Here is a 25,742-nt window from a genome sequence, read left to right as displayed (position 1 = left end):
TATATATGATACATAATGATGATAACCCACGGCGCGACAGCCCTCGAAGGACCTTCTTGGCCTATCTCCCGACTGCCAGTCTCCCTCCCACAATCCCACCTAGAGGTTAGAGGTGTGGAGTTCTTCAACCGGTAATTAGAGTGACGTGGGGTCAGCACGTCGAACCCTCAGTCGTTATAGGAGATATCCGAGATCGGGTTACGCTACTCACTCGCAGCTCCCCAATTTCCTCACGATGGTGGGTTGCCACCGGTGCTATACACAGGCCGAGAACTTGGAGACTGAACCCAGGCGAACTCGAACCCATGCCGTCCCGGAGTCGAAGTCCAAAGCACAGCGCCTTAGACCGCACGCCCACGGAGGAGGACATAATGCCATTAAATATGTGCCAATTATTAAATAATCAAATTATATCATAAAATATACAATAGCTATATTATATCGACTGTCCTTCATTCAAAATGTAATTACAAATTAAAGATTTTATTATACTATGTACAATGATTTGCCTGACTAAGGGGGGTGCGGCAAAAATTAAGAGACATTAAGAAGATAATAGTTTCCTAAATAAAATTCACGTCTAAATGCTATTACGTGTTTTATTAATATATTTATATATTTTGCGGTAGCTAACGAAAGGTGATGAGAAATGGAGAAGAAATAACAAGTCTGTGTTCTGGGTATTCCTGCATTCAGTATCCTTAGAGATGAGGCTCTTTGTTGTTCGCTCTTTGTGTAAGTTTTCGATATTATTCCAGTAAAGTATATTCGACTCCAAAATAAATTGTTTATGTTTGTTGTTGAAACAAAAACTCTACCCCCGGAAAAGTTTGGTGGGGGGAAATTTCAGGACAAGATCGGCGATGGGGGGAATTCCCCCTCTCCCGCCCCCAGGGATTTCGGACCCTGCTTACCAACAATTATTGAGTCCTGGCACATCTGGTTTTGATCGAGTTGTATCCATTTTCAGAGAATTAAGTATCAAAGAGGAATTTCCATTTAAGAAACTGATCATTGCACGATGAACAATTGCGTTTAAATCTCTCCCGCTTCCACATGAGGTCGCCTTTGTTTGCCTAGCAGATTCGCAATCTAAATATTATGTATTTCGATATGACATCGGGGAGGTCCAAAAGCACAGTCTGAAATCAAGGAAATTCCAATCAGGTTGACCAGAACGCGCTTCAGGGCCTCCCAATGGCGTCGTTGCCTTGTAATTAAGGGGTCCCGGGTTCAATACCCGGTGGAGGCTCATAGTGGTTCGGAACCCACTTTAAACTGTAGGTCAAGTCCCAATTAGCCTTGCTGTGCATAAAGTGGACTTAAAACACCAAATCAATCAATCAGAACGCTCTTCGGATTTGACCTCGCAACTTCCCGAATGCGAGACCGTTTTTCAAACCACTTGCCTAACTAGGAATTCGTAAATTCGAGCTCACAAACGGAGAGGACAGGAAGATCCACAGACTCCCCTTGAAGCGTCCCAACAAATATTCGAAATTTCACCTTGCTATGGAGAGAGAATTATAGATGTAATATTTTGCACTGTCAGAGGACGAAACAACAGTACATTCTCAGAACTAATCTTGTGTGCTGGCGAATTATTCATTCTCAACCATAACTTCATTTAAAATTCCGAAAAAGAACGGCTAGAATGGGACATTACGTCAATGTGATTTTAATGTGATGCTTTAGGAAAGCGGCATTCCACAATAGAAGCCACTAAATTCTGCCACTTGTCACCGTTTCAAATATTTCCGGAGGATGGAAATCTAAATGCTTTTCAGCTATCTCGCAAGGAAAACGAAACAAAGGAAAGATGATAAATAACATTTCGAGCTAAAAGCAAGAACATAAAACCATATTCATTTCGATATCACAATAGCTGCTCCTACTTGTAGAACAACCACAATAATCGTTGGTTCTTTGTTAACATACAGGCTTTATGAGAAAGGGCGTGGGGGGAACTAAAGCGTGAGAAACTCAACTTTTGATAAAGATTCGAGAACTCCGAATCGCTAGGCCTCTTTAGCAGTACGTGACCTGTACACAATGCTCGCGATATTTTTCGATGAAGGCTTGTCGCACGACTCTGGCTAACTTCTCGCTTAGGGTCAGTAGCCTTGTTTGCAACCGACAGCAAGAGTTGATCCAGAATTTTCCATCTGGGGGATGTAAGCCAAATTTTGGATCTTAAAAGAAGTGTTCAGGAAATTTGGGGCGTGTTTGTGCGCGTGTGTGTGTGTGTGTGTGTGTGGATAAATCACTGGGAGACACGATCTAGGAATGCTTATCGGTACAAACTCTACCATAAAGGCCCGCCTCCGCTTTCCTGATGGCGTAGTGGTAACGCCGTCGCCTTGTAATGAAGGGTAGGTATCTCGTTCGATACCCGATAGAGTCACATAAACTGTAGGTCCAGTCCAGATTAGTCTATCTGTGCATAAAGTGAACCTAAAACAGAAATTCAAATTATGAGGTATGCAAATTGTATCGCACTGAAGAAAAAAACATTCTTATATTTATTTAGCCTTGGTTGGTTGTTGTTCTAAGTCCACTTTATGCACAGTAAGGCTAATCGGGACTGGACCTACAGTTTAAAGTGGGATCCGAACCACAATGCGCCTCCACCGGGTATCGAACCCCGTTATTTAGCCTTATACATAGTGTATTGTACTGGGTGTCCCACTCAGACATTTGTCTATGGGTCAAATGATGGCTATATTGCACAAGTAAAATGGAATATTCCATTGTAACGTGAATCGTGGTAGGCAAGGGAAAGCGGGGTCAATTGTAACACGGGGTAAATGTAACATTCGCTACTGTGCTGTTCTCGTGAGTTATTTTCGTAAACTACTCAAACTGCGGAAATGAGAAGTCAGTTGTGAGTGCCTGCGTCAGGGACGTCGGAACTTTTTTCGGAGTGGGAGGTAAGTTCTTAAATTCACCAACATTTCTTCTAAATCTCTTTTCATATATATACATATATTTTATATATATATATATATATATAAGGCTCTCAAGGGCTGTCGCGCTGTGGGTTATATATATATATATATAATTATATATATATTACATATAATTATATATATATATATAATTAATATAAATTATATTAATAATTTTTTTTTTAATTTTTTATATATATTCATGTAATTTATATTACATTTTAGACTAAATTAGAGATGCTGCTCCTATCGTTCTCTCCGCTCTAGGTAATATAATTGCACAAACAAGCGGTGATAAATACATTAAGCAGCCAATCGATGCTCTGTAATGTTTTTAATTCCAATTATTCTTACTGTTAGCTAAACTGTGATGGTATGTATACACTGGGGCAATACCAGCTTCATTGAGGTCACATCACGATCTAGAAGAGGTGCTCCTTAATATATCAAAGTTCTTAATTGTTCAAGACTTTTTTTTAATCATATCATTTAAATACAGAAAATTACCAATGGCTAGAACAAAGTTGGAAGAACGTAATGATTGAGAATATAAAGCAACCTTTTGACAAGCTCTTGCATCGTTGGTTTGCGGGTTCCTTATAATATATACTGTTCTGATTTCAACACGTTCATCGGAAGTGACCTCCCTACCAAGACTAAGACCCATGAAACTTCCTTAGAATCTCCATACCATTGCTTAAAGCTCAAGCTAAGGAGACACTCAGCACACGTAAGAACAACACATAATCCCACATAGGATTATACTGGCTGCCAGTGGCGTAGCGTGATTCTATGAAAGGTGTAAGGCTTCCTTAGATAAACTTGACCTGAATATTGGATAAAGAAAACAAAAAAACATTTTAACTAAATAGAATCTATTTGAATCTAAGTCATGTATGGGCATACTCAATTTCAAACACAAAATGCACACTCTCTATGTTGGCAATAATTGCTAATGTATGTATTACTTAATGAAAATTCTCATTTATACTGCAACTCGATTTGACGATCCTTTAGTCTGAACACCTGAATCATGTCGTCGTAGAATCGGGAGTTTCTGATCTTGGAATTTTCCTTTTCAATGGATATCAGTCCCAAGTCAGATTTCCTTGCCTGAGTCTGTGTGCTGCGTTGAAATGTATGAATCCTCTTCAGTGCAGAAAACGACCTTTTCACCGACGAGCTTGAGGCAGGAACAGTGAGGAACAATTCTGTTAGTTTGTACACTTGTTCAACAGCTTCATTCAAATGGGTAGTACTCATGAAGTTTAAACACACTCTTTACTCGATATTCGGCTTCAGAATAAATTACCTGTAGCTCAACATTCAACTGATAGCAATTGAAAAATTTTGCATACACCTTAGTTAAGGACACAAACTCTTCTTCTGGAAAGGTCATGTCATATTTTTATTCTTATTAATCTTTTTCTTTCACTAAAAACGGCATTTGTGGGAAATGAGTAGAATACAATTTGCAAATGCAAATGCATTCGAGAATATTGCTCATTATCATGGTTACGATATTTGCACACATTTTGAAAAGCATACCAAGCAACTTAGTGAAAGGAAAAGGTCAAAAAAAATTCTGTAAATCATAACGCTAAGTATTACGCGCATGCTTAACATTATGGGCAACTGGGATGCACGCGCTAAACTTTGCGAGAGCTGCCGGATCTAGGATTGCCAGACATTCCTCTTTTATCGTTAACTTCGCTGCTTCTAATGGAGGTAATATCCAACATTAAACTATATCGTTTGTGAACTTAATAGTTAGTTTACACATTAAAAATGACACCCGTTTTGTTACACCTCCCGTCAAGCATTGTTGAAACAACACGGGAGTCGAATTTCTTTGTTCTCTTCAGACAGTGACAAGTATATGAGTCATATGCAGCGGCAACCATGTCAGCGTAAGCTTCGCCTGCCTGGGGACATAAATTATCGCCAGTTAGCACCCACCGGTAATGCACCTTACATCTGACTCAGAATCAGGGAGCCCTGTCATTGGTTGAGAAGATACTACGTAAGCAAACACACCCGCCATGGGCGAGTCCAAATCATTTCTTCCATTCACCTACACGTAAGTCCTCTGAAGAAGCCTTACAGAGAAACAACTCGAATCAAAACAAGTCCTCAATTGTTTCGTTAAAAGTTCTACTTGCAGTCTGATATTTCAGTGTGTGTTCGAGCAATAAATACGGTAATGAAATACGTTTTCTTCAATAATTTCAACTTGTAAGGTGGACTTACAAGCCTTACGTCGGCACTACGCCACTGCTGGCTGCGGGTCCAGGTGCCAGAGCCCTGATAGGAAATGTACAGTGGAACCAAAGGCAACGCAGACCCGCGAGTCCTGTGATCGAACTCCCCTGTGGAGGGGAGGGGAAGAGTGAAGCATGCTTTGACAATACTTCAGTAAAACTGAAAAACTTTTCCCAGATAAAGAGTACAATTAAGAAAGTACTCTTTTCAACTGCGGCTAGATCACTTGCTTGAGATGGTTTACTTGGACAGCTCTGCTTAACTGAAGAAATTTAACAAAAATATGAAGTGAACCATGTTTTTCTAGAAATCGAGTTTTGCACATTGACACTAGATTTTTTTTAATGTCCGTTACATAATGCAATGTATTTGTTTTTAGAATTTCACCTCTGCACATATTATTAAAAAAACACATCAACTTTACTTACTGTACCAAAACAGTTTTCTTTAAAAAAAACCTTAATGGATGTTATTTACAGAATCCACAAAAAATTAAAGAATTTGGGGGGGGGGGGGTTCGGACACCCTGGATACGCCCTTGTGAGGGAAGAAGGTTGAGTGTCCCTCACCCCTGTTTTTTCGCGAGATCACACATGCATACTATGTATAAATATCCAGAAATAGGGGTATCCCAGATGTATCCACTGACTCTCAAACTTCTTATGTGCAGAGCCAGTAACTGTTTGAGCGATTGATTGCAGGATATTTCACCATACATATGCTAATATATTGCATAATGTACTAATTAATTTTCATTTTGAACAAAGACGAACCAGATGTGGAACACAGGCAGTAGTTTGGGTGGCCGTGAACTAATTAATTAAATCATGGTAAGGGACAGTGTATCTCGTCAACATTTCATAGTGTAACACTAGTATATGTGCAATGGGGAACAAAAAAATCTCTGGGTCGCAGATTCAAACCTAGTAACCAGCCATACTATCACATTTTCTACAGTTCTCATTCCTGCAAGGTTAGTGCTGATGTTGCCCCTTTAATAATTAATAGACAGGAACATTTCTCTCCCGTTTTACACCCTCATCTGCCAAATCTGCGGCAACTTCTACTTAGGCGAAACCTCCACCCCCTTGAACCTAAGGATCAATAATCACAGTTCCTCCAGATTTCACAGTCACACCAACAGCCATACCACCACCTTCAATAACTGTCTCCGTGTTGCCATCATCCATCTTTTACCCCCTCCCCCACTCTGACACATCTTTCCGCAGGCGATGGGAAAGGGCCTATATAGCAGGCATGCATGCCACTATACCCCCCGGACTCAACCTAGCCAACCAGTAACCCTTTCCTCTCCTCCCCGAAACTATCCACCCACCTTACAGTAAACACTGGTTAAAGTACTTTTTGTTCTCTATCAACCGTTTCTGGCAACACTGATTGTAGACACGCCATGGTCAGTATTCTGTGCCTCTACTCCATGTCACGCCAATCTATCTATCTTCTACTTTGAAAATGCAACATATATCTCGAAATATAGAATTATTTCTCTTTGTGTGGTAAGTGTTTACTGTCTCCTTTATCATTTATTTATTTATATATATATATATATATATATATATAATATACGGTTCCGGTTCAGTCCTTCTCCTCACACCGATGATGCTACGAAGTTAGCGAAAATTTTAAATATTTCTACTGTCTGGTAAGTGTTTCCTTTTACCTTCTTTGATTTTTACTTAGCCCTTTTGGCCCTCCTTGCTTTTATCCATTATATATATGATTTGGGGAGGATGAGCCATTGGGCTTGGGGGCAACCCTGGAATTAGAAGTGGGTTAACCAGCTTCACGTTAATTTCTGCCACATGGTGCTTGGAAGACACATATCCCAGACAACCAGAGTGCAAGGAAGACAGTTATCTCAGGCATCCAATTTACACAATGATATCTCTAGTTAGTACATGTCTTGGTACACCATGAAACAAATTAAAAACCTACCTCCAAGCACCTTTCACATGGAAGGAAACATGCAAGTTAGAAGAGGGACGAACTTAAATTTAGTTCCTGAAGAGTTCAATCCTGTGTTACTCTGGACTGTAGTATTATATTCTTTGAACTTACTTCCTCTCCAAACCTGCATTTTAATCTGCCAATGATAATCCTGAGAAAAGGTTAAAAGCTTGGAGCTAGGTTTCCGTTTCATGCTGTTTCTGATTTTAGTTTTCGGTTACAAGGCCAGTTTGGATTTATAGTTGGACCACAGGTAAAAGGACCTCAGCATAGAGCATATAATATGCACCATAACCTTGCATGGAAGGCATGATGCATGAAGGCTTTTGGCCAGAGGTTCTTTTGTTTGTGGTCGCTCTACACCATGATTGTTCTGGCACAGGGAGTAAGAAGTTCATAAATATTTAATTATGTTTTTCTACTGTATGCAGATACTTATTAGGAATAAATAGCAGTGATAATATGTAATCAACTTATTGCTTTATGATATATAAAATGATCAACGTTGATTTGACTCCCCTTTTGTGCAATAAAAAACAAACTTCATGTTTTTTTTTTGTTTTTTTTTTTACTCAAGGCTAATTTTTATAGACCATTATGAGATTTAGTGTCCTTGTAAGAAATACATTCATTTACAGTCATCATCTTTGCATTGTATTATTGTGAATGCTATGATCTCCAAAGGAAACACATGCATTAAGGATCAATATAAGGAGAGACAAATTTTGGCATTATTTATTGAAAACTAACATTTTTACAAAATTTAAATTCATATAACCATATTACACATATTGAGGAACCTTCAAATCAGAACTGAACTACTAAAAAATTAGAATTTTTAAGAATGCTTTGATCAGATTTTATCTTGAGAATCTACTGTGGTTCCTCATTAGGTTAGACCAATGAAAATCTGAAATTTAACAATTTTAAACAGACTTGCAAATCAGAATGAAGAAATTGAACAATAAGTAATAATAAAAGGAGACAGAATTTTGTAAAATTCAGACTCCTTTTATCAACTATTCAAAAAAGTAATCCATGAACAATGCTCCATTATTATAATAAATACACTGATCAAAAAATAAAAGTAGTCACATATAGAACCTTAGATTTAAAAACATTGATTGCAGGTACAGATGATCTAATATGGCTACAGCTAAATTCAAACATTCCTTGCACCACCATTGCTGCTTTCTTTGTCATTTGTTAAAGACATCTAAATGCTTCATATAACACAAATCAAAGTGTGTGTGACAGTTGGTCAGTGTGCATTGTGGTGCTTAGAAGCCATGGCTGATTGTGATGACCAAGGTAGGGAGCAAGGGCGGCAATTGTCGTAGAATGAAACCACTCGTGCAGTTACACTGCTTCAAGGCCATTTCCCAGCTGCATGTTGCAAGAATACTGAGGGTTGTTCAGGGTACCACATGGGAAGTATGGAAATGTTTTCAAGAGCATGAGAGTAGCGCCAGATGCCCTGAAACAGGTCATCAAAGGAAAACAACTCCAGTACAGGAATGTTTTGTTCATTTAGAAGCATTACGGAACTGCCATGTTAAGTACCCAAGAAATGCGGGAGGACCTATTGCATGCTTTAGGTGTGAGGATTAGAGACCAAACTGTTAGAAACAGATTAAGGGAGGCTGCATTACGATTTGGACGGTCTGCTAAAGTCCCCCAGTTGACAAGAAGACATCATGCAATGCAAATGCAGTTTGACAGAGACCATATTCAGTGGCAACTAAACCCAGGTGTCCTGTTTTATTCTCTGACGAGTCCAATTTCTCCTTGCATGGTTCAGATGATCGTAAATGTGTTTGGAGAAGGCAAGGGGAACAATTCCATTCCCGAGCAATTGAACCAACTGTTGCATATGGAGGTGGATATGTTATGGTCTGGGAAGACATCAGTTTGGATACAAAAACTGATCTCCAGACCGTTCGAAATGGGACCTCAATTGCAAGTTGCTATATTGATGGTATCCTTGTGCCACATGGCATTCTTCAGATGAGAGAACGTGGGCAAAATGCTAATGTCGTTCCAAGATTCTTCCAGGAGCACAATTTGTAAAAAATGGAATAGTCACCTAGAAATCCAGGCTTGAATCTGATTGAGTATCTGTGGGATCAAGTATTCGAGACCGATCATGGCTGTAGGCAGGAAAGATTTTCGGGGGGGTTTCCATTCATAATTGTTCCCATGGGCGTCGCCAGAAATTTGAATAATAGAAATAATAACAATAATTATACAATAATAATTATAATTTGATGATAAAACATTTTTTTTCAAAATAATAATAATTATTATTATGATTGCTGCTGTTATATCCTTCAGGGGGCTTACTCAATCCAGCAGATGAGTGAATATCGAGCACAAGTTGTTTTTATTTACGTTTCATTCAGAAATGCATAATTATTATAGTTTGTTATTAAATTTTAGATACCTTCAAGAAAAAGCCTTAAAAGTTAGATGGACATTTTAGTCAAAGTTTTTGTTGTTTGGCCTTAAAACTTAATTTTTGGAATTTTGAAAACTAACTGTGGAACCAGTTATTATTTTTAAAAACTTAGACTGGTACATGTATTGTAATCTCAATCATGAACGTAATGAGCTACGAAACTGGAGATCCTAGGATTGAACTTCTATCAAGGAGGACTTTAAACCTTATCAGACAGACAATTTAAAAGATGGAAAGGGAATATTAGGACAATAGTAAGGGAATATTTAGTTTTACCAAGAAACAACACTGAAAAGAGGACAGCAGAAGTGAAAATGGAGGAGTTGCGGGTGGGCTCCGATTCCTGGAATAACTCCTGTTTCACTCTCAAGTTTCAGAATTCCAAATGTATGAAAATTCTAGCTAGATTGTTTCAACATTGTCTGCTTGTATTTTTGTGGAGCATCGAAAAAAATGTTTGAAAATGAGTTGCAGATTTTGGTTTCTGAACTTCCATAAATCCAACATGTCAGAAGTTTCAGGGGGATGGGTTGAACCCAAGAACAACCCCCCCCCCCTCTAAATACGGCCATAAGACCGATATCAACTTCCCCAAACACTTCAGGGATTTTCAAAAGCCCTTGTGGATGAATGAAAATGTCTACCTCAAGTAAACATACGGCATCTTGTCAGAAGCATGAGAAGATGATGAGTGCTGTCCATCAGGCCAGGGGAGGCAGTATTCCATGTTAACTTGCGGGCATTACCATGTAACCATGTTGATTTCTTTGTCTTTGACAAGTACACACAGGTATTCTTTGATTTGTGGCAAATGAACACTTTGGTTTCAGACATTAGGACAAACAAAACTATGAATTGAGTCACATAAGGATAATTTCTTTGTAATTTGTTGAGTGTCACAAAGAAGAGTTGTTTTCATGTTGTATTTTTCATTTTGATATGTAGCTGTACAATAAAGTTATACTAGTTTTAATAAGTGACTACTTTCATTTTTTGAGCAGTGTAGTATATTCCACTAAATAAGAAAACCAAATGTAAGAAAAGTTCTTGTGAATTAAAAACAACAGAAAATGGGCCTCTTTTCAATTTTATACACATTGGTACAGTCACGGACACTTCTGGATTGTAATGAACCCATGGAAAGTCAATGGGGTTGTTACAAGCCAGAAGTGTCTATCACTATACAACGGCCACATCACACTGAAGAAATTGAACAATAAGTAATAATTTCATTACTTGAGAAGACTGGATTTCATGAAATTCAGATTCATTTATGAAGTGCTTAAAAATTAATCCATGTAAAATACTCCTGCATTATAATGAATTTATACTCTTAACACATGAGAGTTAAGGGAAAAGGCCTCTCCGATGGTGCAGTGGTTGCATCATTGCCTTGTAATCAAGGGGTCTCAGGTTCGATACCTGGTGGAGGCCCATATTGGTTAGGATCCCACTTTAAACTGTAGGTCCACTCCCGATTAGCCTTACTGTGCATAAAATGGACTTAAAACACCAAATCAACCAATCAAGTTAAGGAAAGAAAAGTTACTGTACATTAAAAATAACTGAAATTTGACATTTTTTCAATTTTAAAACATATTGGTGCAGTGGAGAACATTCAACTCAAAACTACTCAAATATTAGTAAGTTTCAAAATAGTAGAATTTTAAAAAATAATAATATTAAATGTAGTATAGTCATGGACATGGAAAATGAGGTGATATTGTTCCAAATATAATTATAATTATGTAACTACCAACAATGATATAGCAAGTGTGTCTCATAGATCACAATTGAATAGAAAAATAATTTGTAATAACTTCAGTTATTGAAACAGTAAACATGGCAAGAAACTTTAAAGTTCAGAATATTTCCAGAGGTGGGCCAGAACCAAAGAATTTGTTCCAAGAAGGGGGCGCTGTCCAAATGCGTTTTTCAGTCATATTTCTTAAGGGATCATGCACCTGCAAGTATAAACAGTTCATTATTGACAGTGAAAAACACGATGACAACAAATCAAGATCTCATTACATTTCCTGATAAGACTTAGTTAAAAATTTGCTACATAAATGTCAATGACATACAATGAGAAGCATAATATTGCTAATAAATGTGAAATAAACACCCTGAACAACATTACTTTTCTGTACAAAAATAAATAAATAAATAGAGCATGTACAGAAACTACATAAGGTTAGAGAGAAAGAAAACTACATTCATTATTATCATGATACCCATCATTCTATAATTTTTATAGCAGTGTTGCCACAGTAACCTATTTTTACTAGTGTTTGAGAATGATGTGTATGTAAGTGGAAAATTAGTACAAATTTGATATTCGAGTATTACAATTAGGGAGTTATTCAAATTTGACATATTTTTTCAATAAACATATTTTTTATTTATCTTTTTGGTAACAGTTAGATATAGCGAAAACACATTTCATCAAATTTACAGGAGAAAAGACGGGAAATTACTTACGGAATTGAGTTCCTGTGGACTTTTGGAAGCTGGGAATAGTGTTTTTTTCCATTCGTGCAACTTACACGGCCGATAAATAATGTAATTTTTTCGACATTCATGTATCTCGTGCCACCATTACCGTCGACTACGTGAATCAAATGATCCATGCGTTCGATTATGTAACCCCCTGTCAAGTGTAGCAACCACGTGGTAGTTTTACAAGATGACATGTGAGCAGGTTTGTTTTTTTTCCAATTTAATTTTCTATGTTTGCCTAACCTAACTGAAAATTACCTAACCTTCCGTGAATGGTTTGTGGATCAATTTTAGCCTAAAAACCATCATTTTATGGTTAATAAGTGTTAGTGTAGCAACCACGTGGTCGTTTTACAAGATGACGTGTGAGCGGTTTATTTTTTCCAAATCAATTTTCTATGTTTGCCTAACCTAACTAAACCTAACCTAACCTTCTGTGAATGGTTTGTGGGTCAATTTTCGCTCAAAAACCTTTCATGAATAGTTTGTGCGGCATTTATCGGTTCATAAGTTTGGTAACACTGCATATCAGCTGACGACACTGCATATCAGCTGACGATAGACAACGTGAGTCAAGATTTGGCCGCCAATTAGCAACGACCAATAAATACTTATAATGTTAAAAATAACGCTTTTTTCATTGAAAAAAAGTAATCCCAAGTTGAAAAATGTTCTGCTATGCATATGAGGTAAGTACAAAAGAAATTAATTTGAAAATAAACGAGTTAAATGTGTTTTCGCTATTTCTAACGAGTACCATCTTTTTATATAAATATATTTGTTTTGAAGATAAATAGCATTTGGCCCAATTATATTGATGTATGTCATTTGGTTATCTGGATATCAAAATTATTCATATACCAATGAAATAAATTACATGGATATCTATAAACTGTGACATCAGGACATTTATCATCTAGATTATCCGTATTGCCATTATCTTGTAATAGAAGTGGTATATTTAAACTTCCTACACAAGTAAGTGTTATTGTCAAATTCTTTTGACACTGTTGCTGCATATAAAATTTACCTCAAAACTCTGAGAAGAAATGTAGCTGTAGCTACAACTACAGGAATTTTGTAGCTTCGCTACAGCTACATTTTTCAAAATGTAGCGCTGCTACAGCTACAAATTTTGTTAGCTAGCTACAGTAGCATCGCTACAAGTAGTGAGCTACTTCCAACCACTTTCTGGATCTACTGCTGTACAGACACCATCTGTTTTCTTCTGTGAACATGCAGCCACGCTGCGAAATACAGAACTTTTCTTTCTGTGTTTGAGTAGTCACATATAACTGGGCAGAGAAATATTTGAAGATGAATTTCACCCTCACCTCACAACACATCACTTATGAAAAGTTAACTAAGGTAACCATTACACAACACCATATCTACTACGCTGTGAACACTTTTCATCTAATTCTCTGGCACATGATGTATAGCAAGGACAATGTGCCACCTCCTGCTTGATACCTACTTTTCTCAACATTGAAGAATGCTAATGAGTTGTTTTTTGTATAAATGTTTTTGTACAATTATTATTTCAAATTCTCTCTACATATATGTTCTGTGGCAGCACAAAGAATGGTTTTGACCACAGTTTGAAACTCTGAATATTAAAATAGCTCCCACAAAATTACAATATTCATAGTTCATTCCTAGCTTGTCTAATAGACTTACATGGGCTTGTAGAGAATGACTAACGCACACAATTCAGTCTCTTAGAGCCATTCTTATGCTGCTTTTGCACATGCATGACTACTGGTGATTCACATGCACCAGTGACCTTCAAAGCAAGATGAAATAATCTTTGAGAAAGTTCCCTTCCACTGAGCTTGAGATTCTGGTCAACAAGGTAATATACAGTGAGTGACATTTGCTGCATAATTCATTATATTTTTATACTTTTATCCTGGACACCCTGTACATGATTGGCATACTTCTATACTCAGGTGCAACCTAACTTGACAGTGACGTCGTAACAGCATTGCAAACTTACAGCGTTCATAGTTTCACTGTCTACGCTCAGAAAAAAAGAAAAACCAGGGAATGAAATTCAATAGATTAAGATACAAGGGAAGGAATTTTAAAATGTCTCAATGCGAGGATTCTTGCACAACATTTTAACGCATAATAAATAACCATTAAACTGAGCATGATACATAAACATAATAAACTGTATGAAACTGATTTGGATTCAGATAATTAATACGGGATGGCAACGTGCCTTCAAACGGCAAGTTTGCAAGACTTGAGCAACATAACATAGTTCCTTACTTAAAGCACGTTGCATCGTATACAGTACATATAAATGCTTTAAAGATGTTAGATTCTGAAAAACCTGTTGAAATGAAGATTATCTGATCTGATTGTTTGCTGCAAGTCAAAATTTAAAAAAAATATGCGTGGGTTCGTTGACCCGAATCTCGGAGCAGGGTTGCAGGTCGAAGTGAGGGTAAGGGTGACTCTACATTTGTCTACTGGTTGCCTCAGTGAGCGAGATCTGGGCAAGTGTTCTGCTTCAATTGCTTGTGTGTTACTTTAAATCGCATTGTCAAGGGAAAACTTTGAATAGTCATATGTGGGGGGGGGGGGGGGGGGGGAATGTGTAAACATATTCGTACTTCTGATGAAACGCAGATTTCAATTGTCACAAAAACGTTTAGGGGCAATGGGAAAACTAAATTTCCAACAGTGGGAAAAGTGACTGCCGCAATTGATTGAGATCGTAATCCATAAGCACATCAACAATGAGGCGTATTTTGTACGACTTGGGTTTGTATTGTATTGAGTTAATGTCGGATTCGACCATTCTGTAAACAAAGCTTGGGAGGGCACAGCAGTTGTTTCACATTGCAAGCATGTATTTAGGGGGGGTCCATGGGAACCGGACCCCCACCCCCCGGAAGACTTACCAAGTACTAAAATTAAATATTCAAAATTGTGTAGCATTAGTTGTACAATCGATGGTTATACGAGTACCTCGCTGAACTTATTGAAAGGCAAGGAATTTGGCTCATACGGCTTCCAAAGATTTATACACACTACTACCTATGATAATATGCATGAAATGTTAATCACGAAACTTACTTTTCGTGAATTCCAATAGGTAATTAAAAGCAATCACAGTACAATTATTTTTGCCTATTATAATACGATCCAAGTCCTTTTCTGTTATTCAATAAACATCCAATTCTATGTCTATTTGACAAATTTCCTTGCCAGGGCTGTTGCTTTTACACAAATTTTGGCGATATTAACTATATGTAAGTTACATAATGGATAGATGTTGTTATATATCTTTTACCATTTTTTACCAATTCATGTAATAACAACAATGCAATATTAATTAAATTACATATTCAATTACTATTATTTTAATTCAATATAATTATTCTAATTATATTATTATTATTATTGAGAAACTTGGTCGGACCCCCCCCCCCTCCCCCGAAATGTATTTCTAGATACGTGCCTGTCACATTGGTATGCTTTCCATCTAGGCTCAGAGTTCAGATCTAAGCTAAAAATGGAAGGTTCTTTGTTGTGTAGGAAGCGAAGATGGTTTTATGGAAAGTGTTTATTTGTTGTTTCGTTCGAGAAAAGGCGTTGAGGCAGCGTTTTGAGACGTGGTTCGTCGATATTCTACCCAAACTGCAACCAAATAGCGTAATTGTCATGGATAATGGATTATCCGTAGCATTCTGTTCGCAATGAGAATATACCAAACAATGCTTCGAGAAAAAAGTACTTCAAGAGTGGCTTTCGTGGAAGACTGGCAAAGAAAGTTTACTTTATGTCAGTACTTCGTTTATTACACGTATTCAAAACATTAAAAGGCCATTAGTGTCTCAGTCCAAATATATTTTTAACTTTGTAATTTGTTTATCTTTTCGTGTTCATATTTCGTTAGCGCCAAGCATTGACATTTCTCCGCATGAAAATCAGCTGCACACAAGAATGTTCCGCTCCTTCTATGTGCTTTCTCTGCGGACTCCAGGACGCAAATGTGATTGAGAAAATGTTTCTTGCTTAGCAGGGAGTGATTCATCAAGTTGCAGTGCAGTCCCAGCTGATGTCACTGTCAAGATAGGTTGCACCAAGGTATAGGTGACGTGGGGTCCAATGTATTATTTTGTTAAGTGAATTATTGTAGTGATTTATTATGAGAAACAATTTGGGTTTGAGTTTTGGTTTCAAGTCCACTTGATGCACAGGAAGGCTAATCAGGACTGGATCTAGAGTTTAAAGTGGGATCCAAACCACCTGTGCCTCCACAGGAGAATCAAACCCAGGACTCCTTGATTACAAGGTGATGACAGAGAAACAATTTGGTTGATTGATTGATTTGCTTTATTTTACTGCGCTTTTTGTGCCACATTTGGCTAATTTGCAAAGATGGGGATGATATGAAATGATGAAATTGATAAATGGACACTCACAAACATCCATGCCCATGCCAGGATTCGAACCTGGTACCCCTGGCATTGTAGCACAATGTGCTAACCAGTCTGCCATGGGAGCCGGCAGAAACAATTTGGAAAGTAATATAAAATATTTCAGTAAAATATGTACTGTAAAAGTAAGAATACTCACTATGTGCAGCCAATCATTTGCCTTGGTAGCAAGAAAATGAGCATTAGGTCTGCTATCTCCTAGAGATACAAAGGTCACCAACACTGAGCATGGAATCCCTTCCTTGTGGCTGTAAAATGAAAAAAAGAAAAAAATAACATTGCACCAACACTGATCAAGTACATAGATATAAAATTTAACCATAGCAATATTATCTGGTATAAAATGCCAATCATGAAGACTGTTGATGGCAATTTCGTGAGTTCTTCCTTAGAAAATGGAAGCTATGATAGAAACTTATGAAGATGACATATCCCTTTATATTTTTAATAAAATGATAGATTATGCAATCAACTAGAACTAGTAATAGGAACAGAGGGTTAGCAAAACCATCAGCAATTAATTAATTTGTCTAAAAAATGCACTCCCGTGTAGCCAAATGGATGGTGTTCTCACTTTTGGGCATTCCTTCAATGATAATGTGAGGAGATTCAAGGAACAGAGGATTTTGAGCTTAGCTTTAAAAAAATGGATTTCACAAAGAAATTAGCACAGTAAGGCTAATCGGTACTGGGATGTAAACCACAATGTGCCTCCACCGGGTATCAAACCTGGGATCCCTTGATTACAAGACAACGACACTACCACTGCACCATCACGGAGGTCATTCAGAAATAATAAATCCTCCATATTAGAAGCAGGTTTTTATATAAGATGCGGAATTGTGTTGATGGTGTAACTAGTTTTGATAACACAGGCCTGAATTGGTTTGGATGACTAACAGATGACTGTTGTCTCTGAATAATTTCAGCATGCTGATTAAAAAAATTTAATCCATTTTTACCGATCATATCTAGTGTTTTTTAAAGAAAATAGCAATATATTAACTGCCTTAATTTCTCAATAAAATGTGTAGTTCCATCATTTCCTCGATAGATGGCTCTGGTTAGATGGTGGTAAAATATTTGTTTCCTACAATACAAATGCTCCAATACAGAACTATAAATGCACATAGAATAGTACCCATTAAATCCCCCTTCTATCTTCACAAGACACATTGACATGAAAATTGTAAATTTTGATTACATAAGTTCCATTTTCGAAATCCCTCATAAAAATTTCCTTCACAAAATGTCCAAAACTCAATGGTATAATGTAGTAGGTTGTTTGAACTTGATGATGTGGAGAAAAATCCTGATCTAGGGAAAAATCCTGAGATGATGGGAAGAAAGTTGTGATATCTATAATCAGCATTCAAAATACGGGTCCATGGTCACTTAACCCACCCTCGATTTTGCAAGGATTTTTTTTTATGAAGATTATGTGTTGCTAAGTGCAAAGAAAGAAATTCTGGAGTGCGGAAAGAAGTATTTAGTACTGTACAGCTGTTTATAGTTGAGATGTAGCCATTTAAAGTTGCGAGGTGGAAGTCTACTTGCAGCCATGTCAGTTTCGTAGCACCCGTACCGATCGATGTATGTGAAAATCTGTTTTTCCAACAAATGTCATGAAAATTGCTGTCAAAATTTTCCGCCAATTCTGGGCTCCCCCCCTGTGGTAATTAACCTACCACCTGCAACCGCTATCGTGGCCACGCCTCCACTTCGCTCCGGCTACCTGCATTTCTCTATCGAGTTCCTTTGGAAGGCATGTTATAAACTGCCTGGAGCAACCTGTCCAACACTATTTTCCACACTGAAACATTATAGGGTCAAAAACTTACCTCTTTATTCCAAGGCCAGGTACTTGCGGATCGAAGTGAAAGTCGTAATCATATGTTCAAAGTCTTTGTTGTTAATTTCCACAGAATACTAACCTCCCCGTACGTTCCACCATATAAGAAGTCTCAAATTATCCCATCCCACAAGTCATTCAGAAAATACAACCCTCCAATTCACAGCCTGCAGTTGCCAAAAAAAATGTGCACGATGTTCCAGAAGAATAATGTATTTACATACGCTGAGGATACCGTTCAACAATATGTTGAATGATATTCCTCATCGCGTCTCGCAGCTGTTTTCCATGTCAAACCACATAAACTCATCCGCAAATTATCCCATTCCACAAGTCAATCATAAGAAGAAAAAGAGAATGTGTAGATGTGCACCTGTGACATGAATCCATGATGGAAGCCCTGGAAAATCATATGTACGTTACGTAGGTACAGAATTTAAATATTAAGTTTCGTAGCATGTAGATCTCCAGAAATTACTTTCCGCGCTCCACAATTTATTTTTTTACACTTAGCAACAGATAATCTTTGTAAAAAAAAAAATCCTTGCGAAATTGAGGGTGGGTTAAGTGACCACGGAGCCCAAAATACTTCCAGAATCAAACCTATTGGTTTGTAAACAACTAAAATTTCCCTTGTTTCAATTTATTTTATTGTATTCTGTAAAAGGCCATAACAGAATGGCAAATATGAAAATTTTGATTGTGAAAAATCCTGATGTGATGGGGGAAAATGGATGTCATTTCCGTGATCAGCATTCAAAATACTTCCAGACTCACATATTGATTTGAAATCGTCTGAATTTTTTCCCAAAATGCAGCATTCCTTATGTCAGAGGCTTCTCCAGCAAAGTTAGGAGAGATTTATGAGGTTTTATGAATATTGTGGGCAATAAAACCAGCAGATATTTTGGGGGGAGGGGAACTGATCTGTGTTTAAAATAAAAAGTTTTCCCAAGGGGAATGCCAAGGGTATATATATTACCTGATTTGATTTGTTATTTGAGTCACTTTTCTGCCATTTTTTCGACTAATCATGATGATAATAATAATAATAAATTTTCTTTATTAAGCAAGCGATGTTCAGCCAAGGGCTGCTCTGCCACCTAACCATTGTCAATATGATAATACATATAAGATGTGATAAACTGCGTATGGAGCAGTAAGCTATATGTAAAATAATACACAGATACAAATAAAAGAAAAAAGGAAAAATACATAGGAATTAGTTGTATACAAAAAAAAAGTGTAACTAGAAATACAAAAGCCAATAGTAATAATAATACAATAATACACTTCCATATAGTGAGTGAGTTGATACCTTCAGTATGTGCCCTGACTCTGCCACTGTTCCATTAACAGCAGATCTTGAATGAGTGATGAAGTAACACTCAAAAAGAATGCCCATGCAATTTGAACCAGGAACCTAGCATTGTACTCGTAGCAGACTGTGCTAACCACTCTGCTGATTGAGTTGGTGTTTTAAGTTCAATTTATGCACAGTAAGGCTAATCGGAACTGGACCTACAGTTTAGGATTTTAATCACTATGTGCCTCCAGCCACTCTGCCATGAAGGTTCAAATATTGTATTACCTGTAGCTGTGATTGTGAATATGTGGGCAAACTAAGAGATCAATGAATAAGAGGTGGGGGAGCAAGATAATGACATGCAAACAATTGCCCCAAAACCTGCCTTTCAGAGTGTGTTATCTCCCTCAAACATCAGATTAGTTGAAGAAAAGTGATGAAACACATTCAAGGTCACCATACCCATAATGTCTGGGAAGCATCTTATATTGACAAGAATCAAGATAAGAAATTAAACAGGCAAGATGGCACTCTCAATCCCTTACGGGTCAATTTATGAGCCAAGTGAGAAATTAAACTCAGAACCAGTTCCCCTCCCCTCTTGCCTTCTTTGGACAACATGGCCTTGAATTGATGATGAATTTGCTGTGCCCAATATGTTTAAGAGTAGTTGTTGTTGTTGATTTAGTGTTTTAAGTCCACTTTATGCACAGTAAGGCTAATCGGGACTAGACCTACAGTTTAAAGTGGAATCCGAACCACTTGTGCCTCCACCGGGTATCGAACCCGGGACCCCTTGATTACAAGGTGACGACGCTACCACTGCGTCATCAGGGAAGCCATGTTTAAGAGTAGGATTGGTGTTATGCCGTGATGGGGTTTTCCTGCAGCCAATTGTGCTTCCATGGCTAGTGTATTGTTGTTATCTATTTTACTTTGCTTTTCTTTCTTTAATATGTATGTTTTCTTTAATGATGGTATTAAGCAGTGAAACTTTTTAGTGACAATGAATCTGGTTATAGGTTCTTTCAGATTTTCTTCCTGAAGTGAGATGGAATCAACTAGGCAAAGAAGACATGTGATCTTCAACAGTGGTCAGAAGTAATGTGCTACTGCAGCTAGCTACAAAACTTGTAGCTTTGCTGCTTCTTTTTTTTTAGAATTTTAGAATTCCAACTTTAGTAATAATTATCGCGCTCTAGCTTCCATCAACACAGCGGATTCTACTACAGTATGTGCCTACGAATCCCACAACAGTATATACATAAAAAAGTAAAGCTCCCCATACACTTGGCACCATTCCATGTTTGGGTAGGGCACCACACATTCTTCCATCTCGGTCATTTTGGAGGTGATGTGATCAGTACCACATTTGCTCTGGTAGAGGGGGTGGGGGGGGGGGTAATACAGCTTTCATCTCCTCTGCTTTCAGATAAAAATGACCTCTTCACCAGTTTCTTTTTGCCATAAGTATTGTATATTCAGTTTTGCAAACAATTTTTTTTTCATGTATTTCCCCCTGCCATTTGAATGTAACGTTGTATTGCACTGACACTGTATTGCATTAATAAAAACTGTGCAAGGCTTTCCTGTAACCATTTTCCTTCACTTGGCAAGTCAGAAAATTCTTTGCATGTGGTGAAAACTTGTACTAGTAAGCAACACTGTAGGGTGCTGTTTTCAGAACATTTACTTCAGGTGTACCACCACACTCGATAAGTCTCTGAAGCTGAACTTGAAATCAAATGTGTGTGCCACCTAATGTGAACAGAAGTGTACCATCATGAATGATTAATTTTTACAAACAGCTGTGCTCAAATTAATGTGTGGTTTTAAAAGATCAGTCCAACTAATCTGTTCATTCTTTTTCTCAAAGAAAAGAAAATAGAGTATCACATGCAGTACTGGATTTGAAAATAAACAAACAAATTCACTGTTAAATAGAACAATGGAAAAATATCTATTTCCTTACCACATTTGGTACAACAGTCTCGTAAGGCCACCACCAGGAATTACACACTTTGCTTCAATATCATATGGACCATTGATTAGGCCAGGCTGGGCAACACGTTTGTCCAATGGAATCCACTCCAGGTCACTGCAAAGTAGAATTTTATATTATGATCAAAACCCTAGTTAAGCATGTTTCAACTTCTATATTATGCACCAATAACATTTCACAATTATGAACATTAAACTTAAAAAAAATGCAGATTGCACCATTTGGTTTAACAAACTGCTTGGTTTCCGAAAAGTAAAGACATGTCTCACAAAGCACATTATAATTAAATACATGCAAATAGGACACTTCACAAAGTAGAGAAAATACATTGATTCACAGGACATGAGCCCTAGGCTCTTCAATCACTAACATACAACACTTCCAAACCATTACCTCCACCAGGAGTAAAATATAATTACAAATAAGTACAAAAACAACAAGTAATGGTTTATGTCTGGTGAAAAATAATGTGTCTATGTATACAGTGTTGTAGAAGCAACATATACATGGTATACACAAATGAATGGTGCAGTTATAAATGTAAATAAAAAAATGTTTTTCAACTTACGTCGTTGCAGCAAACACTGTTAGAGGCGGAAACTGTCCCAGTTTTTAAAGCTTCTCACACTCATTGCAGGGCATGTTAGCTTGTGCATCAAGTATGGCGTTGCAGGTCGAGAAGGCATACTGTGTTCTCTGGTTTGAGGTGTCGAAATCTGTGATTACGGTGCAGCTTGAGTTTCGTGCATGGTTCAATAAGAATCAGCCACACAAAAGTAACATAAACAGATGGTATCGACAGTTTGTGGAGAGTGGATGCTTGTGTAAAGGGAAAAGTTCTGGTTGACCTCGTGTGTCTGGTGAAAATGTGGTGAGAGGGAGTGCATGAGGCATTTCAGCGAAGTTCCTGCAAGTCAGTGGCAAGAGCAAGCAGGGAACTAACATGCCTACAATGACAGTATGGAAGGTGTTGTGTAAGCGGTTGTGCTTTAAACCATACAAGCTTCAATTGGTGCACGCGCTTACAGGATCAGACAAAATTAAAAGGTGTAATTTTTGTGAGGAAATACAGATCAGAATGGAGGAAGACAGTTTCATGGAAAGACTAATCTTTTCCAATGAGGCCACGTTCCACATCAGTGGCAAGGTGAACAGGCACAATATCCACATCTGGGGAACCAAGGCATCACATGCAATGAAAGAACACCAGCGTGATTCCGAAAAAGTGAACGTTTTCTGTGCAGTGTCCCGCGAAAAAGTCTATGGCCCATTTTTCTTTAATGAAGCAACTATTTTCTGGACATGTTAGAAAACTAAATAGCAACAGTAATGATTACATTCTACAATAGCATGGAGTTACTCCCCATTTTCACAAGAATGTGCAAAAGGTTCTGAATAATGATCTTCCTCCCAGATGGCTCAGATGTGCTGCAGATGGGGACAACAACATTCTCCCTTGACTCCCTCGTTCCCCAGATCTTACACCATGTGATATCTTTCTATGGGGGTTTATTAAAGACAGGGTTTATGCACACAACCAATGCCAACTTCCATACAGCAATTTTGTGATCGGATAATGCATGCAGTGCAGGACATTGCAGTGGTCATGTTACATCTGGTCTAGAACGAGTTTGATTACCACGTTGATTTGTGTCGTGTGACCAGGGAAGCCCACATTGAAGGATATCAAAAACTGGCAGAGTCTCCGCCTCTAACAGCGTCTGCTGCAACCACGTAAGTTGAAAAATATTTTTTTATTGACATTTATAACCGCACCATTCATTTGTGTATACCCTGTATAATGGCTACAATCACATTATTTGTGAAAAAAAGACAACATTTGAACACAAAAACTGACTACCTTTTGAGTATTTAAGTTCAGTATAGAAAATGATATTTCATAATTATTAGAAAATTATATTTCATAATTATTATGTTCAACGTATCACACTTGAAAATTTTGTATGTTACACAAAACAATAATAAAGAAACACTCCGTAAAATCTATGATATATTCACATTCTGGGGCTTCCTAGTAGTGTTCCTGTGGGGCAGTATAGTGCATACACTCAGTCCCAGATTTGCATATGCAGAGAATGGCATAGGATGGCGAAAGTGAGCTTCATTTCTGTGAAGGAGGGAAGAAAACCTCTGCCAGAGTTTACCAAGATACTGTGCTGGAGCCATTGGGAAGCATTTGACCAACACATTGTTCAATAATCAACAGTGAAGCTTCCAGCAGTTTTCTCTTTTTCCACAATTCTCGTTGTAATCCCATTACAAATCACAGACACACAAGCTGCACCATCATAACTTTGGCCTTAACTTTTACTTATGGAACATCCTTCCTCTGTTGTCTAGATATTCATAAAGAGTTCTGGGGCTATGCAAGTCTATTAAACTATTGCAAATATGTAAACAATAGCAAAACCAAACAACACAAAGATTCTGTGAAAAGATTTTGGAATTTGATAGCAGTTTTCAGGAGAGGAAATTTTCAAAATGGCTTTGCTAACATTGGCCAAAGGACCAGCCAAGTCCTAACACTTACACATACACACCCTGTGGAAAGCCATGAACAGGTTCAATACTTGACAACAATAAGAGGAAGTCTATACACATGTGCATGCATTCAAATGACTGGAACTTCGTATTAACAGACTTTGAGCCTGGAGAATATGCTGTTGGCAAGGAAAAGAAAACAAGAAACAGTGAAAAGTATGAACACAACAGATATAATGGTAATATTAGTTATCTTATGTTGCTCTTCTGCCTCTGTACGTACATTAATTTCATTGAGAACAGTGAATGATAATTTAACAAAATGAGAAACAAGGAACTTATACAACTGACACAACTTAGACCCAGAGAAGCAGGCACAAAGGAACTGGTAGAGCAATAAAAAAGGTAATAGTATTTCATATCATATAAAATATATTAAATAACCCATGGTGCAACACCCTGTGAGAGCCACAGCTTACCTACTAACAGCTGGCCTCAATCTCACATGGCTCAGCAGAGGTGGGCGATCATCCATAATATTGTATTTATGTGTAATGCACACTTATTTCAAAATTTTTGCCCCCAAAAATTGTGGTGCTTATTATGCATGGTCAGACAGACAACATGAAACCATGAATGTTTTCACTATGTCAATGCATATAACACGTATATATCAACAGGTGAAATCAAAAATTACGAGGTTTGAATTCTTTAGAAATAGCTAACGTGTGAAAAAAAAAAACAACTACACTGCTGGACAAAAAATAGCGGACACTTGTATTTTTGTGATAACTAGACCTCTGACTTTAGGTTTTTAACCTATTTTTTCCTTTGTAGGTAAATAAGAAATAACAAGTTACATCAATGTTTCATTAAAAAATGCAACAACTGGTGAAATATTATAGTGCCTAAAATAACCTATTCTGCTTGTTAGAACCTATTTTAGGTTTATGTGCCTAAATCAAACCTTTCTTTTAGGTTTTTATAGATTTTTCAGATTTTTTGGGATTTTTATATCTTGCAGAGGTATTTGCTTGGTTTGGTACCGAAAAAATCATTGACTAACGTGTTTGGAACATACTTTCAGTCGATTTCCCTCCCTCCTAAATCCATAATGTTTTTTCAAAGCTCTAAACAAAAAAAAATTTCTGGCGCCATTGTTAGGCTACCTGTACAGTTCAAAGTACAAACTTGTGATCCGTGTGGTCTTACTCACTTTTGCGTCAGTTCGGTACTTTCTGGTATTCATGCCTTGCGAAGTACGGTTTCAGCAATCAAATTTGCACCACTGACTATGTTTTTGTTGAAAGATCATTTTCATCATTTAAGATGATCCACACAGGCAAAAGGCAGAGTTTGACTGTGGATAACATGAAAAAGATTATGTATTCAGGGTGGTCACTCTAATATAAAATTCAACTATAATTCCCGGTTTTCAAGGCGAACTTTCCAAAAATTCAAGAGTACAAGCAGATGTTTTTCAGCCTT

General features: G+C 37.4%; 1 protein-coding gene across 1 annotated transcript in view; it reads right to left on the bottom strand.

Annotated features, from left to right (window-relative positions):
- Window positions 1-7,899: 7,899 nt before the first annotated feature.
- Window positions 7,900-25,742, bottom strand: part of LOC145984161 (proteasome assembly chaperone 2) — a 51,836-nt gene continuing 33,993 nt past the window's right edge. Inside the window, exons 6-8 of the mRNA XM_083117648.1 lie at window positions 21,723-21,848; window positions 16,732-16,840; window positions 7,900-11,600 (exon numbers count right to left, since the gene is read on the bottom strand). Coding sequence (XP_082973774.1) covers window positions 11,499-11,600; window positions 16,732-16,840; window positions 21,723-21,848 — 337 coding nt within the window. The 3' untranslated portion in view covers window positions 7,900-11,498. The remainder of the gene's footprint in view (window positions 11,601-16,731; window positions 16,841-21,722; window positions 21,849-25,742) is intronic.

The sequence above is a fragment of the Lepisma saccharinum genome, chromosome 2 (assembly GCF_977018435.1).
Source record: "Lepisma saccharinum chromosome 2, izLepSacc3.1, whole genome shotgun sequence".
NCBI classification, from domain to species: domain Eukaryota; kingdom Metazoa; phylum Arthropoda; class Insecta; order Zygentoma; family Lepismatidae; genus Lepisma; species Lepisma saccharinum.
Note: the sequence above shows the minus strand (reverse complement) of the source record. Positions and strands in the feature narration are given on the sequence as shown.